Source organism: Saccostrea cucullata, unplaced genomic scaffold (genome assembly GCF_032062105.1).
Source record: "Saccostrea cucullata isolate Sc308-1 unplaced genomic scaffold, CSIRO_AGI_Scuc_v1 ctg622, whole genome shotgun sequence".
NCBI classification, from domain to species: Eukaryota; Metazoa; Mollusca; class Bivalvia; order Ostreida; family Ostreidae; genus Saccostrea; species Saccostrea cuccullata.
Window position 1 is genome coordinate 26,590 of NW_026926615.1, and position 18,199 is coordinate 44,788.

Below are 18,199 nucleotides of genomic sequence, written 5' to 3' on the forward strand. Positions count from 1 at the left end.
TCTTTTTAATGGCATTAATGAAAGAGGATAGTGTTGGTAAACTCCTAATATGGTATGGTAAACTATTCCATAATTTAATTGTAGATGGGAAATAACTATTCATATATGATGTGGTCCTCGTCTGAGGAAAGTAAGACCATCATTGTTTCTTAATGAATATGATGTTTGGGGTGGAATACAAGGTCTTAGAAGATCTTGAAGGTACTGTGGTGCTAATCTATATACAATTTTGTAAAATAATATTAATTTATTTTAGGAACTTTTATGAATCCTTCATGAACATTCATGATGTGTTCATGAAGGGTTCATGACTGGTTCATAAAGATGGTTCATGAACTTTATTCATGAATATATTCATAAAATGTAGTTCATGAACAAATGATGAATATATATGAATATTGTTAATTTTCATTTTAAAAACAGAAAAAATGTAGGTATTATGAATGTTCATAGATTTTCATGAAGACTAAAATAATTGACAAAAATTATTGACAGAAAACACTAATTACTCTCATAATACAACTTTTCCATGCAGATGCAATTGTTGAACAAGTCCTTGGTATAATTTATATTTAATATCATTCTTTCAACAACTATCTGAAAAAAATGAATAATGAAATCTCTAAAAATTTCGTGTTTTTATTTGATTTTAATTAAAAAAACACTGCATCACCATTGACAGCATTTTTTTTTCAAATTGATTACTTGTGTTTCTTCATAATTTAAATTAAACAGTTATATTAATCATAATGTGCTTTAAATAATGTCGTTTTTCATCACACAACTTTGTTTGACAGAATTTTCTCTAACTTTGAACAAGTTGTTGGAAGATGAAACATTCTGGAAAAAGAACTTTGTGAGCTTCGTAAAAAAACGTTTCATATATTTATTAACAATTATTATATCGCTTGCCTGTACTGTACTGTATTACTCTGGATCGAAACGATATACATTTTAACTGTAGTGCAGTTAAAATGTCAAAAGTTTCCCTTACTTTGTCTGTAAATGATAGAACACAGACTGCATGGTTGTAAAGTATCTATGACATAATCCACATTCTTATTTTGTAGTTTAATTCTCCAATGCGTCTTCACAGCTCAGAATATTCAGTCTGAGGGCGAGAGATTGTTATTATTGTCCTCTGTTAATGGGGGCCGCCGTACTTGCTATACGAAACTAAAAGTCAATACATGTACATGTATAATTGATGAAGTACAAAATTCTTATTCTTCATTGATAAAACTTATTTTGATATAAGAAATTGTATTTTCAGTGAAAAATTTTTCAGATAGTGTTTGTTATTTTTTTTTTTATAAAAAAAAATCTTGGAAATTCGAAACTAACGTATTTCTTAGCTCTACTGTACATTTTTGAATAGGTGCAAACTTGAAAACGCGCGAGACGTTGGAAGTGGGAATTTGTAGGGTGGAAGGATCGATCTTTGTCAACATTTTAAGAAATTAACAGAATATGAAGAAGGAAGACTATAAATAGGATCGAGCTCTTCATAACTGGTGAGTGACAAAAAATGGAGGCAATCACTGAGTCAGAAATCTGTTTGTAAATAACTGTAAATGTTACTGTCTATTTTTAATATGAATAAATGTCTTTTTTTATGAAAGTTTTGTCTAACTTTGCTTTGAGTTTGGATCCAACCATGTAACATACATTAATTATAGACTGGAAACATTCATAGCCCTGATTGATTTACAAAATGGCGGTCCAAGAAAATAGGTTCAAATTCCACTCAGAATGTTTTAATTCGGAAATGCCTCTGATGCAAAATTAAATGAAATTAAAATGCAAGAAAATACAAAAAAGTCTTATGTTTTACAATCATGGGTATTTTAAGAAAATCTTTCTTTTTGAAGGAAAAAGAGAAGCAGTTCACAAATGTTGAAGAACAGAAGATAAGAAACTCTGGCTGCCAAAAAAATCTGAGCTTTTGAAAAAGAAAGGAAAAAAAGGAAATGAAAATACGCATTATATTCAATCAAAGGATCCACATGATGAAATTCTGGAAATTCCACATGGAGAGACACTAAGGATTTTGAATTGACCATCTCTGCTCGAACTGCTTGAAAGGACTTAAAACTGTTACCCTGGTGTTGAACAAACTTTTCTCCTAGACTGGAATTAAAAACTGTTCAATTTCTGGCATTAAAACACACTTTGAAACATGCTGAGGAAGGACCTCCCTCTCCTTTTGACCAAGTAAGGTTAAACATGGTTGGAAAACAAACAACATTTCTGTGAAATCTTTAAAGATGCTGAATTATAGAACATCTACTGTTACTTTTTTAGCATGACTTCATGCTTTTTCATGAACAAACATGAATAATAATATTGCATTTTTTGTTTACAAATAAGCAAGAATATTCATAAATGCTAATGGTTCATGAATTTTTTTCATTCATGAACATTCCTGAAAAAATTCATCAAATTATTCATGAACAGTTCATGAAAATCCAATGAACTTATTATTGGACATTCTTGAAATGATGAATGACTCTTCATGAATTATTCATGAAAAATATATTCATGAATATTCATCAATTTTCTTTCATGTATAAAAATTCATGATTTGAAAATGTCCAATAATAAGTTCATAGGATCTTCATGAACATTTCATGAATAAAGTTCATGGAAAAATTCAAGGAAATTCATGAATTATTCATGATCGTCTCGCAGGGGTAAGCCTTTTATAGCCTATTTATTCAGATGCCGTTAATAGCATTCAATTCTACTGATTTGAAATAATATTTTAATACCAAGCATCCTTTGTTTACTTTACCTTTGAAATTTATTTTATTTTATTTTTAGAATTACGCAATCCCCAGAAATAGCGATTTTCGGTATATTAAAAATCAATATACATGTACGCTCCTTCCTAAAATAATCAGGTATTTGCATTCATGAAAAAATATTAATAAGAAGGTGTTAAACAATATTGGTCACATTAGCTGACACGAATGTCTTTTTAAACATCTCTTGTAAACCCCAGAAAGAAGCCTCCTTTGCATTGGATAAAATGAATAGTTCCTGTCAAAAATCTTTATATATTTATTTACAAAGTATATAAAATTTACTAGGCACAGGTACCAGAGTTGTCAAAATGGCCTGAGAGGAAACATAAAAAAATTATGAATAGAGAGGAAAATCCCATTTCCATGTATGGAACTACTATTGAATAAGTTCATTTTGATTGGTTAGCTATCGGCGTGATACCCTTAGTCGAGTTTAACCCTGCCTTGTCGTCGGAATAAAACTAACTTAGAGCCCGAGGTTAAAATCAGTAGAGAAATAAAATGTAAATCGATATATTAAAAAATGACATATGCTTAAAAAAATGGTAACTTTATATATGTTTTTTTTTCTTTGATTCGCGGGATGGAAAGATATCTGAATCGCTTAACCAACATGCCATAATCATATTGCATATGCATGTACATGTACGTATGCGCGCATGCAAAACGTTAAACGATATATAGTTGATAACATTGTAACTTTTATATTCTTAAATGAAATCCTTGGATACTTAGCATATTTATAAAGGTCTTAGAGGAATAAGGCACGAAAAGGGACACGGGGAGCGTTTGGGGAAAATCTGTAACGGTCCCCGTTACAATTAGCACTAGTTATAAATAGATTAATCAGTTTCATGGCCTGTCTCTATTTGAGATCTATATTTCGTTTGTCAGGAATCCATCTGTTCGGGTGTAGGTTGAATAACGTTCTATAGATCATTTGTCAGGACATTTTTCATATTTTTAAGCTTATTCTGACTTCTGATAACTTTGCTTAACATATTCAATAACGAGGGCGCATTCCGGAGGCCTGTTCATTAGTGCTAGAGCTCGCAATTATTCCTGTTGGAGGTATAAGGAATTTGTCGAGCGCTCGCGAACGTTTGCTCTGTTGAACAGGCCCCCGCTGTGACCTCCTTCTAGACATGCACCTTAAGCATGTTAAGCTACCTAAATCTTTGTCCAACGTATTTTTTCTTTGTATTCTCAAAGAAATTTTAAAAATAAATTGATTTTTGTTTGTTACTCTTTTTCAATTTTATATTTGAATGTTTTCTGGAGAAAAACGTTGTTAGCGAACCAGCAACGTATATTGTAATGAGCATTGTCACAGAGTAATCGCCCGAATTAATTGTTAATTAATTGTAAATGAGTGAGTGATAGGTTGCAGGTGCGCAGCGCAGGCGTTGTAGCCCTGTTTCCCAAGAGTGTGATTTGAGTTAGTTAGAAAGAAAGCGAGTGGACAAGCATGGATTTATAATTTGTTTATTTGTCATTTCTGTTATCGTTGTTTATTGTGCATGATAGAGTTCTGAGAGATGAAAGTGAGCATTAGATTGATTTGTGTGAGAAAATGGGGAAAAAGAGATTTGGTATGGCCATGCCCTGGGAACGCGCGTGAGAGAGAGGAGAACAAGTCTGAAAGTCAATGTGTGTGGACGTATTTTGTATTGTGAACAATTGTGATTTCTTATATATATATCTGTGTTGTAAATATGTAAATAAACGATGTAAATAAAAACTATCATCATTAATTACCAGTGCCAGTGACAGGGAGGACCCCCGTCACATATTATGGTGGCCAGCGGTCGGATGAGATCATCTTAAATATTTCGACATGTACTTTGGAAAATTAACTTTTGGTCAAATACTGTAAAGATGCCACGGAAGAAGAGACATGAGCCAACTGAGGATGTTATTCCCGAAGCCGTGACTGATAAAGCCTACCCCATTCTACGGGAAACTCGACGAGGACTTTGATTCGTGGATTAAGAACTTTGATCGAATATCCAGAGCTAATTTCTGGACCGAACCAAGAAAATGCATAACGATACCTGCATTCCTCCGAGATCAAGCTGCAGATTATTATGAATCTTTAGACGACGATGTGAAAGATGACTATCGTTCCGTTTGTGACCTCTGCGGGAAAGATTTATTCCTAAAGAACTGCAATCTCTGTATTATTCCAACTTGTTCGGATACAAACAGGCAGAGATGCAAACCGTAGAAGATTATGCGTCGAACATAACGAAGCTTGCTACGCGTGCCTACATGGACATGCCTGGGAGGCAAAAGGAAACCCTCACTAAAGAGCATTTCGTCCAAGGATTGCGGCCTGAAATCAAGAGGTATGTGTTACTTTCTAACCCTAAGACGTTTGAGGAAGCTTTCAGGCATGCGAAGAGGGAAGAATGTAACAACTTCCTGGCAGATGCCCCAATGGCCAGAGGAACTGTTGCATCTATGTCTTACGCTCCTACGAGAACGGAAGAACTGGAAAAGTCACTCGCAGACCTGACCGCCAAGGTGTCAGTGATGGCAACTGAAATCGGTAGATTCGCATCGAAACAGCAATTTGTTCCTCCGTCTCGAGGACAAAGCCGTGGAGGAAGCCGAGGAGGAAGAGGCCGAGGATTCGGATTCCGCCCCCGACCAGACCGAAATCTTAGGACTACGGACGGGAGACCAATCTGCAACAAATGTCGTAGAGTAGGACACATAGCAGTCCGTTGCAATGAGCAACAAAGAAGCGCCAATTCGGAAAACTAAAGTCCGCCCTTTTGTGTGGAGGTAAAGGGCTAGAGGATCTAAAATACCCTCCTAGAGACAGCCGGTTGCGTAAAAGAGAAGAGGATAATTCTTCCGGAAGTAGTGAAAAAAGTGTTGAAAATGTGAAAAATGTATGTGAAAATATTGTTTCTTGTCAATTAAATCCTAAATTTTGTACCGCCAAAATTGTAGGATATGTGAATGAAAAATGTGCTGCGATGTTGGTCGACACCGGATCTAGTGTCACGATTATAAATGAAGCTTTCGCAAGCCAGAGTGGTATGGTGCCGGCTGGAGGAGTTAGTGTTACATCGGCAACGGGCAACCGTGTCGATATTGTTGGGAAGTGTGACTTTAGGTTAAGAATTGGTGAACAAACCGATGTTGTATATAATGCATTTGTTGCTCGTGAATTCCCGTATGATTGTATTTTAGGTTTGGACATTTTGAAGGACTGTGCATGCTATATTGATTTTGCAAATGATTCTGTATATATAAATGATGAATGTATCTCATTTATTTCTGATGCAAGTCCGACTAGCGAGAGTGTGCAAGATGCATGTAATTACAATAACTTGAATGGGATTGAGATAAGTGAGAGTGTTGAGTCTGGTGAGAAAGATATAGGTGATTTCTATGTATCAGGTGATTTAGGTGAAACGGAACGCAAGTCTATTACGAAGGTATTAGATAAGTATAGAAAAGTGTTTGCTTTCAGTGATAATGAATTAGGGAAGACAGATTTGGTTGAACATTCTATAGATACAGGGGACAGTAAACCTATTCACTTGAGGTCTTATAGGATTCCTCACAGCCAGCGGATGTTACTGGAATCCCAGATAGAAACAATGTGCGCTAATGGAATTGTGCGACCGTCTAAGAGTCCGTACTCCGCCCCAATTGTTTTGGTGCCGAAGAAAGATGGCAAGGTTCGCATGTGCATTGATTTTCGTAAAATAAATGAAGTCACCAAAAAGGACGTTTACCCTCTCCCTAGGATCGACGAAATGCTGGATGCACTTAATAAGTCCAAGTACTTCAGTGTCTTAGATTTGTGTCAAGGATACCACCAAGTTCCCATTAAGGAAAGTGACAGAGAAAAGACTGCGTTTTCCTTCTTTGGAGGGCATTATGAATATAATTATATGCCATTTGGACTGTGTAACAGTGCGCCAACATTCCAGAGACTTATGGACTCTGTGCTTTCAGGATTACTGTGGAACACGTGTCTTGTGTATATAGATGACGTAATTGTCTTCTCGGAAACTATTTCTGACCATGTCAAAAGACTTGAGGAAGTGCTAAAACGATTCGAAAATTCAGGGTTAAAGCTAAAAGCGAAGAAGTGTTACTTCGGAAAAACGGAGGTCACGTTCCTTGGACACAAAGTCTCAGCTGACGGAATATCACCTGACACGGAGAAAGTAAAGTCAATTCACAACTTTCCGAAGCCAACAAATGTGAGCGAACTTAGAAGCTTTCTGGGACTCATCTCTTACTACCGTAAGTTTGTAAAGGATTTTGCAAGTAAGGCTGCTCCCTTACACAAGCTCTTAAGGAAAGGTGTCGAATTCATTTGGGACAATAACTGCAAAAGTGCGTTTGAATTTTTCAAATCAGCTTTGACCAGCTTTCCCATTCTTAGGTATCCGGATTTCTCGCTTCCGTTTATCCTGTACACGGATGCATGTGACACTGGTGTAGGTGCCGTATTAGCCCAAGAAGGTCCAGATGGTGAACGGACAATAGCGTACGCGAGTAGGAGTCTAAAATCAAATGAACAGAACTATGCAGTTATCGAAAAAGAGGCATTAGCCGTTGTGTGGAGTGTGAAATACTTTAGACACTATCTATTCGGCCGGAAATTTACTGTGATAACTGACCACAACCCATTACGGTGGCTTATGGACATTAAGAATCCAGCAGGACGCCTAGCGCGATGGTCATTAACTCTTCAAGAGTATGACATAACCATTAAACATCGACCGGGAAAGGTTCATCAAAACGCAGACGCCTTATCTCGAATTCCTGCCGAATCCCCTATAGCAGCCACCTGTGCTAAGGCAGACGCAGATGTGATACCAAAAAGGTCATATCAGGACATCCGCGACCGTCAGAAAAATGACCCTCTCCTAGCCGCTATCATTAATTACTTAGAGAAGCCTGAATTATCTTCAAAGGCCCGTGAAACGGTAATATTATCTGGTGATTATGAACTCGGACACAATGGTCTGCTATATCATCTTTGGCAGCCTGGATCTCATAGACGACGTCAAGCTATTAGACGCCAAATAGCTGTTCCAAGGAGCCTGATAGACGAAGTCATGTATGCCTGTCACGACGACCTGACAGCAGGTCATCTCTCCTTCCAGAAAACGTATGACAAAGTACAAGAGAGATTTCATTGGAAGGGAATGTATTCAGATGTAGAGTTTTGGTGTAGATCATGCGTAGACTGTGCTACCAAGAAATCACCGAAAAACAGACCAAAGTGCCCATTGAACCCGCTACCGGCAGTTAATGGACCATTCGACAGAGTAGCTGTAGATGTCCTTGGACCGTTCCCGCCAACCTACAAGTCCAATAAGTACATTATTGTGTTCAGTGACTACCTAACTCGATGGCCTGAAGTATTTGCCGTAAACAATGCAGATGCAGAAACGACTGCGCGACTTTTTGTAGAGGAAATAGTGTGTCGTCATGGAGCGCCTAGAGAGCTGCTATCAGATAATGGTAAGAACTTTAGATCAAACCTGATAAAGGAAATATGCAAATTAACAAATACCAGGAAAACTTTTACTACTGCCTACCACCCGGAGACCAATGGCCTAGTGGAGCGCTTCAATGGAACACTCACAACAATGTTGTCAATGTATGTGTCAGGACATCAGCGTGACTGGGACACCTTTATACCATACATACTGTTTGCATATAGGACCGCCATCCACGAGACTACAAAAGAGTCACCCTTCTTCCTAATGCACTTGCGAGATCCTGTTCTACCCGTTGAAGCCGTGCTCTGTCCGCCAACATTTTCTTACGCTGTAGCAGACGACTATAAGGAAGAGGCAAAAGTCCGCCTTCAAGAGGCCTACACGCTTGTCAAAGAAAACTTACAAAAATGTCAACAAAACCAGAAGGAACATCATGACCGTGCAGCGAAAGAGACTCATTATACTAAAGGTGACAAAATCTGGTTATTTACTCCAACGACTAAACCTGGACTCTCTCCTAAACTTACCCACAATTGGCACGGACCATACGAGATCATCGAGCGATTATCTAATGTTACATACAGACTACAGGACCCTGATCACAAATCGAAAACTTTGACAGCGCATGCTAACAGGATGAAGCCGTATCTTGATCCTAATGACCGCCCTGATCACGACTATATCCCGGACGAGGACGTTGAATACGAAGACGAGACGGCCGATGACAACGGTCCCATTGTCAAAGTATTAGATATGATGCGGTCAAGAAACGACTCCAAGCGGTTAGAGAAACGTTATTTTGTGCAGTTTCAGAACGGACACACCCAGTGGTTAGGTGAAAATGAAATCAAAGACTTTAGGATTGTACAAGATTTTATTCAGTCAAAGAAATAAATAATTGAAGTGTATATATACGTAGGTTGTGTAAATAATGTATATATAAAATGAACATTTGTTTCGAAAAAAAAATGTAAAGATAAAACGCAAAAATCTAAGAAAAAAAGGTAAAACATGAAATGTGTATGCATGTTAAACTATTTTGTTATTTCTGTGTGTAAGTAATGTCTCTTTATCTATGAATGTGTGATTCTTGTAAGCGATATCAAATTGTCATTATCAGTCTACTACATGTAATTTTATTAGTGTGTCGGGACGCCACACTTAAGAGGGGAGGTATGTCACAGAGTAATCGCCCGAATTAATTGTTAATTAATTGTAAATGAGTGAGTGATAGGTTGCAGGTGCGCAGCGCAGGCGTTGTAGCCCTGTTTCCCAAGAGTGTGATTTGAGTTAGTTAGAAAGAAAGCGAGTGGACAAGCATGGATTTATAATTTGTTTATTTGTCATTTCTGTTATCGTTGTTTATTGTGCATGATAGAGTTCTGAGAGATGAAAGTGAGCATTAGATTGATTTGTGTGAGAAAATGGGGAAAAAGAGATTTGGTATGGCCATGCCCTGGGAACGCGCGTGAGAGAGAGGAGAACAAGTCTGAAAGTCAATGTGTGTGGACGTATTTTGTATTGTGAACAATTGTGATTTCTTATATATATATCTGTGTTGTAAATATGTAAATAAACGATGTAAATAAAAACTATCATCATTAATTACCAGTGCCAGTGACAGGGAGGACCCCCGTCACAGCATCATGATTTCATTTCTTAGCCGTCAATTTCCCTTAGTCCTGTAACATTCCATGTGGCAACCCGGGCCTTGTTAAACTCTACTAATTGACTAGAGATACACAAATCACGTTCTGCCTTCAATATATTTCTTAACCGAGGCCAAATACTTTGTGTCAAGTGCTCAAACAAGTCAAATTCAAACAAACGTTATATAACATGTTTTGTTAGGCTATAAAATAAACACCAATGTAGAGAAGAAATATAGTAATTTATTAGATATTACCCAAATAAGAAAAAATATAAATATACATAAAATGACAGGGGTTTAGACCAAAAAGTATTGGTATAATATATATCAATATGCTGGTCCTTAAAATTGAATCAACATATGCAAAAATACATAGACATGAAATATACAGCAAAAAGATGGCACATCAAACATTTAAAAAATGCGCGAATTGTGATTGCCGAATATAGAATATAATTTGGCAAGAGCACATATCTGCACTCAGCATTTATACATGTAGTTGGAAAATGATACAGAGATAATTTGATCAATGGTACATGTACGGATAGAAATTAAAAAAAACATCCAACATTACAGTTCCAACTGTTTTCCATGTGATGACTATTTGAATGTCATGAGTGTTCATGGTGTTTATTTCTCGATAATTGTAACTGAATGTAATATTCGCCTTAAAAGTCGATTGAGTATTATCCGTCTTTGTCTCTGACATCAACGACAGTTTATACGTGAGATAAATTATGCATAACGGGCATCGGCTATTACGCAAATTATTCCACATTTCAAACTGTATTTGATACCCTTACACACCAAACGTACTAGACAATGATGTCATAAATGTGTGATTCATCTTTATCGTAAGTTTTCTTAAGTGCTTTGATATGCGAATTTATTTTGTGTTTGATCTTATACTAAACTTTGCAAATATTTTTTTTCAGAATGTTACAAAATCTTACAAAATTTTCTAACTCTACCTGGAAAATATGAATAAGTTAAGTCAACCTATTTAAATAGAAATCGATGAGAAATACTGCTAAATATGTAATTTATGAATAAAAATTTATATGTGGTTTCTTTTATCCTTAAACCCTGACTTCTGTGTTACATCTCTCGTCTTCATCCGTCAAATGTTGAGAATCGATCTTGACGTAACTCCTGGGGTCATTTGACATCTGATGATGAATTGCGGTGGTTAATTGGTATCTCTTATTGCGAATAAAAATTCTTACCAAAGCAACAAGAATTAAGGTAATACCAAAGCCAGCAAGAATAAGGGAGTACGGAACCTCGACATTCAGTAGCTCGAGGCTACCGTAACTTTTTTCGAATTTTGATACTAAAGCAATGTGGCTAGCGTTAACAGCTATAAAGCGAACCAGAACCGCAAACTCTGTTGTAGCTGAAAGAAAGATAATTAATTATTAATTATAAACAATCAAATTCAAGACATTTCATCCTGACATAATCAGATAAATATATTTTCTTGGTTTGAATCATCAGTAATAGTTTTTGTTCAAATTTGCAAGATCATATTTCCATTTCGTTGTCTTTTAGTACGTTGTGGTTATTTAGTTTACGTCCCTCCAAATATTTATCACTGACAAATACGCCACTTTTAATGAAGGCAAGTGTTGGTATTCGAAAATTACATAATGTCTTAGATTGTAGAGTTGTGACACTTTAACAGGAAGACAAAGCATTGTTACCTGCAACTAGTAGAAATATTCCCCCTGTCAAACACCTCAGTGGTATTGGCGCTGTTTTCCTGCTATTTGACAAAAGAATCAACCAACCGACTCCACCAAGAACAAGAGTAAGTAGGCTTTCCAACTGCACATCTAGCATTGCTGAAAAAAGAAACATTTTTCTTACCTAAAGATTTTTATTCCATTACCTATGATACGTTATACCCGATGTGGTACAACTTTTGAGGGCTGTGAAAATCGAAAGTTCTTCAAATGTGTCTGTGTATTTTTAAAGTTGAATACATCTAACAAAACTAATATGATAGAGAGAAAGAGAGAGAGATTAATTTACAGAGCTGAGTGGATCCATTCGTATAATGCTCCTCATCATAAGCTTGGTAGGTCTTTGTTGACCATGAGTCAGATCCAGACTCCTTATAGTTAACGTAAAAGATGCTCATCCTTTGATTCTACAATAGAATATATGTAAAGAGATTAGTATTTTCTAAACTTTTCAAAACACAGAGGTGTATTCACTCTTAATTGTAATATTTCACAAAAGATATAATTTACCTGAATAATGAAGAAGCCAGGTGTTACGATGGCAATACCAGAGAAAACTAAACCTAATGCAGACGAGAATAGATCGGCAATAAGCGCCTTGTTTCGGGCCATCCTTGTCCGACAAAAAATCTGAAAAAAGACTAGATTGAGAAGCGGCATCTAATATCCTGCAACATATACTATAGGGTGGTGCTGCCAACACCCCTCTATCTCTTTCTCTCTCTCTCTAACATATGACTTTATCTCCCCAGATTTAGATTTTTATGCTGCTTTAAAGCAGGTTACATATGCATTCTTTGGAATATTTTATAATCATGTTCACGATATGTTTTATTTTTCTCCATTTCTTTCATGCAAATTTTTAGGTCATCCGAGTCATTAAGGTAACCCTATTGCTATCCATGTTGTCCATCCTCGAACGCTATGTGTCGGTTATCAACTTTAGAACGTGTTCAATTTCTTTTCTTGAATCATTTTGTCACATTTACGGTGTTGTATTGATAATTTGTCTTGTTTGTATTTTAGATTTACTGTAATAATTTTTCTAACGTTGTTCCATAGTTTCTTTCAGTTTTCCCATTCTGGACCCCTTCGAACACCCTCTTTGGTACCTCTACACTACCTGTATTTATTCACCTGAGTTTAGGCTTCCGCCCTTCTTAAAACCGGCTTTTCCAAGATATAACAGCACGAGCTCTGACTGACCAATATTTACTGTCTAAGTTTTGTAAAGTTAAAGTACTGAGTATATTTTAAAGATTTATTACAGACACTGACTTCTGAGGTGAGTAACATGTTTATTTACATTTTCTTCTCTGTTTTGTTAATTAAACGGTCTTGGGATAACTTTGTTATTTCAACGTATTTTAAAATTTAGTTTATTCGTTTGAATGTTCGTTCGTTTGTATAGTTTGTATGTTCTATAAATATGATAGTGAGTAGTGTTAATTGAAAGTATCAGCTCTAGTATTGTCGTATTTAGTTTCATTATGATTCTAAACAGTAAAGTAACTATGTAAGTAAAGTTACTGTGTGTAAGTGTAAGTTACTTTTAAAATAATGTAATTATTGTGTAAAAGCATTTAATACAAGTTCTGTAATGCAGCGCTGTGATGTTGACCCCATTATTATTCCATTTTCGTGTATGGTGGGTTATATGGGTAATAACTTGTATGTAGCTTTGAGTATTCAACTGTGTAATGCCCTGTTCACACGGAGAGTTTAATTTGCAGTAAATTAATGCAAAGTAAACTAATGCGAATCAAACTAATGCCAATTAAATTGCGTTCACACGACAGCTAATGCGAAGTAAACTAATGCGAATTAAAATTTTACTTCTGCAGCCAGGCGTCAGCACGGCTATTATGACGTCATTTGCAAATCACGTCACATTCTGCAGAATCAGATCCATTTGAATAATGTGGCAGTGTATATACACACATTTTAATGATTAACAAAATTTTCCATAGTTTTTCACTCAAAATAGCACAAGTACCTATAGCTGACCATCGACAAGTGGTATTTGACTAAATTTTGCCATTACGCATGCATCAGAATTTAATTCGAATTAACTTCGCTTAGCGTTCACACGGAGCTAATGCAAAGTAATTTAATGCGCAGTAAACTAATTCGAATTAAACTAATTCGCATTAAACTCTCCATGTGAACGCTAAGCGAAGCTAATTCGCAGTAACTTTACGTTTAATTCGAATTAAACTCTCCGTGTGAACAGGGCATGACTTAATGTGTTTACAATTTTTGTATTATGTAGGTCCCGTAATACGTCCTACGTTCCAGTTTACACGTCCTACGTTACGTCCTGTGTTCGGTGTTGCATGGTGCGTGGTGTAATGGTTATGGTTACTGTGGAGCCGGAATATATACTATGTACAGTTCTTGTAATTTAGATAAATGTGAAAACGCTTGTGACTTTTGTTCTTTACTATAATAAGGAAGAACCCGCAACTCATTTATTTATTACCAATTTCAACCAAATTAAGAATATAATTATGAAAAGCATGAATATGTGAAGGATACAAAAATTGGTAATTTAATTGTAACTGACTTCTCGAACCAGAGGTTTGGTACTAAAACAATTAAAATTAGTCTTATCCTTAAAATCTCTTCTTATCTCCTGCACACTAAGCAGTCAAGCTGTTGTCTTGATTATAATTATAATAAGCTTTGAGTCCACTGCCAAAATTGTGAAATTCATGACCCCAAATCAAAATTCGTGAATTAAGCACGTTAGCTTAGTTTTTAAAATTAAACACTGGATTGAGCTTCAGACATTCTTAAAAAGTTAGACTCAATATTTAAGGAGAAAAAAACTCAGTGAAAAAGAAATGAAAGTATCAGAGGCAGTAAAAAGAAAAGAGAAGAGTAAAAAAAGTAAGATGTTTGCTGAGAAAAAGAAAAGAAATAAAGAGCCATGAAAAAGAGAGATAATTAGTAAAAATTAATTAAAAATGAAAAGGACTATCATGAATAACAAACAGCCCCTTTTGAATAAAATAAGACGGTACTAACCTATAAGAGTGTTCTTCTTCGATATGGAATCCAGACCTTGTCGTATTTATGAACAATTAGAAACAAAATTGCTTTTTATTTCCTTGTTTCCTTATTTTAAGGAAATACAAAAAATTGCGCGCAAGCGCTAAAAACGACAGAAAAATCCAATTATACTGTGAACAGAACATGAATATTGTCGACATATTTATAAAGAGTATTCCTATATTAAATATGAAATAAATACACATACTTTCCATGCACCTTATCAAAAACCATAATTTAGCATATTTATATAAAAATATTTGATATTGTCGTGCTTATTCTTCTATTTGGATGTCGTAGGTCCTAAAAAAAGCAAAAGCCCGTGCCGAAAAATTGAATATCACCCGCGGTATGATACAATGTAATTGTCGGCACGGAGAGGTTCCGTTATAGGACTGACGAAGTCCAAAAATAAGAATCCAAGACTTATATTTACATCCTGTTATTTTCTCTCTTCACAATTTTTGATTTCATATTTTCAGAACTGGTATATCTACTAAAAGTTTTTACCTGTGTAAGAGCTGTTTGTGGCATGAAGTTTTAATAATGCTAATGAACATTATGGGGGGAAAATGACAAATCAATTTTAAACGCACTTTGTTGTATTTTTACCATAATTTAACAAGGGAAATTGTTTTTAATTAAATTGCGTCAAAACAATATATATTTTGGGGTTCCTAGTGTATATGGTTTCTACTTTGTATTCTACCGCGCAGTGATAAGGTTTCGTTTGTGTTAATATAGAAATTTGAACATCGTATATTTCCAATGGATCTCATGAGGCAAAATTCACTTAATGTTGTATTTATATATGAAACGTCATAATGATCTCAAGACTTTGCAATACATGCATGAGGCTTTATTAAAGCATTTGTCCAAATATATTTGACTGAATATAGCTGTGGTTTATTAAGTTACCTCTATTCAGTCAATGCTTATTTGTTGCAGGATAAAAGTTCTCAATGTGTTGTATATATTTTGATTACCGCATTTTCAATTGTAAGGACTATTATACTAATAATACTACAGAATGATCCGTCTCCCCTATCGATTTATAGTACTCACGGAGGGGGTGACCTGCCACCAGGATTGTTTCTCCTCCTAACGTCTTATTCCATATCTGGAATAACCGGTGGTCCGTGTTTAAGCCTTTTTAAGAGACTTGTCTAGTTAAGATTTTTTTTATGAGCGATCACTGTTCGATATATTCACCTTTTATCATTAAAATGTCATTATAGTATGTCATTTTCATCCTTTCTTCAAAGTATATCTTGGATTGTATCATCAAGCATATAACGAAAAATGTTGCACAAAATAAAATAACATGAAGGCTTTATTATTAGACTTATTTAAATAAAATAATTTCAAAGGTGAAATTTTCTTACATATTACGAACTTAAATAGATTTTTTTGCTTACTTTGGTATTTTTAAACGTCGATGATTATTTTTTTTAATTATACCCCTGATCAGGTTGGATTGTTATTGGATAATTATATATCAAAATATAAGAAAAATGTTTCATATTTTTTTCTGAAAATATATCATTTATTTAGCAGGTTTAAACTGCACAGTTTTTATCTAATATAAATATTGATACAAAGAGGAAAAATGTATTCAAAATGCTTATAGAGAGGAATATAGGATATTGAGAAAAAAAGCAGGCGGCTCACAATTATGATACAAACTTTTAGGGGGATCATTCAAATCCTAACAAAATACTATGCTCTTAAACATATTTATAAAACAGCTATATTTTCCTGCAATACAGAAATAAATTCTTCCCAGTTTCAGATTTAAATAATTTTTTCAAAAATACATTCTTAGACTTTCTTCTTTAAAAACACAAATGTATATAACTAGAAACAATTGAAAAATAGTAGTGTTGCATAAATGTTGTTAACTTATCCAGTCAGAAATTTTCTGTAGATTTTCAAAATTTGCCCGTTTTTAAAATAAAAATACAAAAAAATCAATCTGAATAAAAGGAACTCTAAAATGTCCTTTTATTCTACTGAAATCAAAAATTATAAATTTATAATATGAAGATTGCACATGTTTTATTCTCCGTTGATCTTAAACAATTTTTCTTCATTACAGTAATTTAAAACCCATCTGAAATATTTAACATGGAAATATGGAAAGTTTTGTTTTAGATGCGATGTCATGGATCTGTTCTATATTTTCTCCGAGGAAGAGTTTGTGTGTTATGACGGACGGTTTTTTCGAATGCTAAACTTCTCGTTGGTGGACAGCGAAATTTAATGAGTATCGGAAAGAACTTGACTCAACATCCTATCCAATTGAACAAAAACCACCTGTCATATAATTAAGAGGGTGAATAATTATAATAGTCACAAAGTAACAGATAGTCCACATCTAGAGGAATATAAGTACTAACATCCCCTCAGATTAAACTGATTTCATACATCAGAAAGATAGCCCTTAGTGGTACTTGACATTTGTTATTCTCATTTCCTGTACTCTAATAAAACAATATTTTAATTTTTGACATTATATTGTTAAAATTGAAGTTTTTACATAAAATGAATACAAAAATTAGATATACTAGTACATTTATATTTAACATATTAGAAATATATGAAATTAAAGTCATTTGAAAAGACTTACATGTAATAAGATACTTTTGCATAAAATGACCTGTGAAGAACTTCAAATCTGTATGAAGATATTTGCTCTCTGTATTATAGAGGTATGCCACAAGTCAAATGTTTATATTTTGATATCCTGTGACACTGTGACATAATATCATTTTATTCAATGAATAAATTAGAATATTTCACAGTAATACAAGATTTTATTTATTGCAATGATTAAATCTAATGAAATATAAAAAAAAGAATGTATTTAATCAAAGTACAATTTCAGTGCAGAGAGGTCAATTTTTTGTACCGTTGCACAATAAGATGCAAATTAACCCCTAATTTTCTTTGCAATTTTAGTTACATGTATGCTAATTATAAGCATTTATCAATTACGAGGGGCGTTCAATAAATAATGTCATCAGCTCCATGTTATACAACATAGAAATCATATGACATTAAGCTTGACTTTTTCTAATTAGTGAATCTTAAATGAATTTATAACAGTTTATGTGACCACTTTTCATTGCAGAATTTCATTGTGGGAAGCTGGAAAACAAGGGCTACTCGAGGCACTGCTTTAAAAATGAACTGTCAAGAAAATTAGAGTAAAATTGAACGCGTCATTAAAGCTGCTGTAAAACTTGTTAATTTCCCAAAAATATATTAACTGAAATATGTGAAATTTACAGCAACTTATGTCTGTTCAATACACACATGAACAGGTGGATTTCAATTAACAAAAATTATATAATGGGCATCAAAAATGGGTACCCTCCTTGTCAACAAGGACAAACAACCAATGTATATTAGCGATAATTCAACAAATTATCACAGATTATGTTTCACTGACTTTAA

At 34.6% G+C, this 18,199-nt stretch overlaps 1 protein-coding gene across 2 annotated transcripts in view; it reads right to left on the reverse strand.

Moving 5' to 3' along the window:
- The window catches only part of LOC134272250 (uncharacterized), a 36,519-nt gene extending 21,718 nt beyond the window's left edge, over nucleotides 1-14,801 (reverse strand). Inside the window, exons 1-5 of one of the 2 annotated variants that reach the window (XM_062754498.1) lie at nucleotides 14,717-14,801; nucleotides 12,197-12,316; nucleotides 11,976-12,093; nucleotides 11,645-11,785; nucleotides 10,938-11,337 (exon numbers count right to left, since the gene is read on the reverse strand). In XM_062754498.1, the coding sequence (XP_062610482.1) occupies nucleotides 11,021-11,337; nucleotides 11,645-11,785; nucleotides 11,976-12,093; nucleotides 12,197-12,298 (678 nt within the window). In that variant the 5' untranslated portion in view covers nucleotides 12,299-12,316; nucleotides 14,717-14,801 and the 3' untranslated portion in view covers nucleotides 10,938-11,020. Of the gene's footprint in view, nucleotides 1-10,937; nucleotides 11,338-11,644; nucleotides 11,786-11,975; nucleotides 12,094-12,196; nucleotides 12,317-14,716 lie in introns of those variants that run through there. The other variant, XM_062754500.1, reaches the window with a different exon arrangement.
- Nucleotides 14,802-18,199: the final 3,398 nt, after the last annotated feature.